Below are 1,909 nucleotides of genomic sequence, written 5' to 3'. Positions count from 1 at the left end.
CATCATCATCTTCACCATCATCATCTTCACCGTCATCTTCTTCATCATCATCAACTTCATCATCCTCAACTTCACCATTATCATCTTCACCATCATCATCTTCACCGCCATCTTCTTCATCATCATCAACTTCATCATCATCAACTTCACCATCATCATCTTCACCATCATCATCTTCACCATCATCATCTTCACCATCATCATCTTCACCGTCATCTTCTTCATCATCATCAACTTCATCATCCTCAACTTCACCGTCATCTTCTTCATCATCATCAACTTCATCATCCTCAACTTCACCATCATCATCTTCACCATCATCATCTTCACCGTCATCTTCTTCATCATCATCAACTTCATCATCCTCAACTTCACCATCATCATCTTCACCATCATCATCTTCATCATCCTCAACTTCACCATCATCATCTTCACCATCATCATCATCCTTATCAGGAATTAATAGGTAGCATTCCAGACGACCTACCCAGATATTTCCCCTCCATTGAACTGCCACAGTTTAAAAAACGCATCGGAACATCTTACGTCATATCGCCAAAACTACTCGATGGTGATCCCAACAGGGTATGTTTGTGTGTGTGTGTGTGCATGTGTGTGTCTATTTGTGTGTATCTATTTGTGTGTATGTTTGCACGTGTGTGTTTTTGTTATGTTTTTGTGTGTGTATTTGTATATATCATCGTCACATTCATCAACACATTACTCATTACTGCAATCACCATCATCATAATCATCACAATCATCATCATAATCATCACAAACGCCATCATCATCACAAACGCCATCATAATCATGGTGATCAGGGTGATGAGGTATCGAAGATAGAGATTCAGCTGGAGCTGCAGAGGCAGATGACGATGGTGGCCTACAAGCTGGTGCAAGAAAGTTCCAACTGTAAGACACTGAAGAAGAAGAGGAAGCTAAATTATCAAAAAGAACAAGCCAAGGTTGGTGATCGTTTTTGTTGTCTCGCTACTACTACTGCTGTTGCTGCTGCTGTTGCTGCTGCTTCTGCTGCTTACGTTGCTGATTGATGTTGTTTGCAATGTGATGGTGCAATTTCGTTGTCGTCGTATGACGTCATTATCGTCGTCACAATTATGACATCATCACTGAAAGTTGAAAGATTTGGAGACGAAGTTTAGTGAGATGAGGATAGAGAAGAGGAGGCAGTCGAAGGCCGTCAGCAGCAGATCAAGCATCTCAATGGAAGGTACTTCACCTTGCATATACACTTTTCAATATCATTACAGCAATTACATTTTAGTATAGTCACATCAATTACATTAAGTTATATTTGTATTTTGTTTAAATTTACACTAAGGAACTACATGCGTTGCATGCAATTCATTACAATACAATACAATTCATTACATCACATTACAATACAACTCATTTCATCATATAACATCACATTAAATTACAATACAATACAATACAATACAGAACATTACTCCAGGGTTATACTAGCACCGCCTGGCATTTGATAACTTCCTATCACAAAACATTACATAAGATTGCATCAACTTGCATTAAAACTATGCCCTCTGTTTTATTATTTATTTAATTATTTTATTTATTTATTTACTGATTCATCGTTTAATATAGTCAGCACTATTAAATTTTCAGGTCATTCGCTTGTTATCAATAAGAACCCTCCATGCTTTAGTTTTGCATTTTATGATTGATTGAATGTATGTATGAATGAATGAGTGAGTGAGTGATTGAATGAGTTAGTGAGTGAATGAGCGAACGAACGAACGAATGAATGAGTGAATGAATGAATGAACGAACGAAAGAATGAATGAATGAATGAATGAACGAACGAAAGAATGAATAAATGAATGAATGAACGAATGAATGAGTGAATGGGTGAATGGGTGAATGA

At 37.2% G+C, this 1,909-nt stretch overlaps 1 protein-coding gene across 1 annotated transcript; it reads left to right on the top strand.

Moving 5' to 3' along the window:
- Positions 1-456: 456 nt before the first annotated feature.
- HELRODRAFT_184603 (hypothetical protein) lies at positions 457-1,508 on the top strand (the record flags this gene model as incomplete). Its single annotated transcript, XM_009014940.1, has 4 exons — positions 457-585; positions 825-968; positions 1,141-1,234; positions 1,468-1,508. Coding segments are annotated over 4 exons (408 nt in total), but the record flags the coding sequence as incomplete, so codon positions are not given.
- Positions 1,509-1,909: the final 401 nt, after the last annotated feature.

The sequence above is a fragment of the Helobdella robusta genome (assembly GCF_000326865.2).
Source record: "Helobdella robusta unplaced genomic scaffold HELROscaffold_1402, whole genome shotgun sequence".
NCBI classification, from domain to species: domain Eukaryota; kingdom Metazoa; phylum Annelida; class Clitellata; order Rhynchobdellida; family Glossiphoniidae; genus Helobdella; species Helobdella robusta.
Note: the sequence above shows the minus strand (reverse complement) of the source record. Positions and strands in the feature narration are given on the sequence as shown.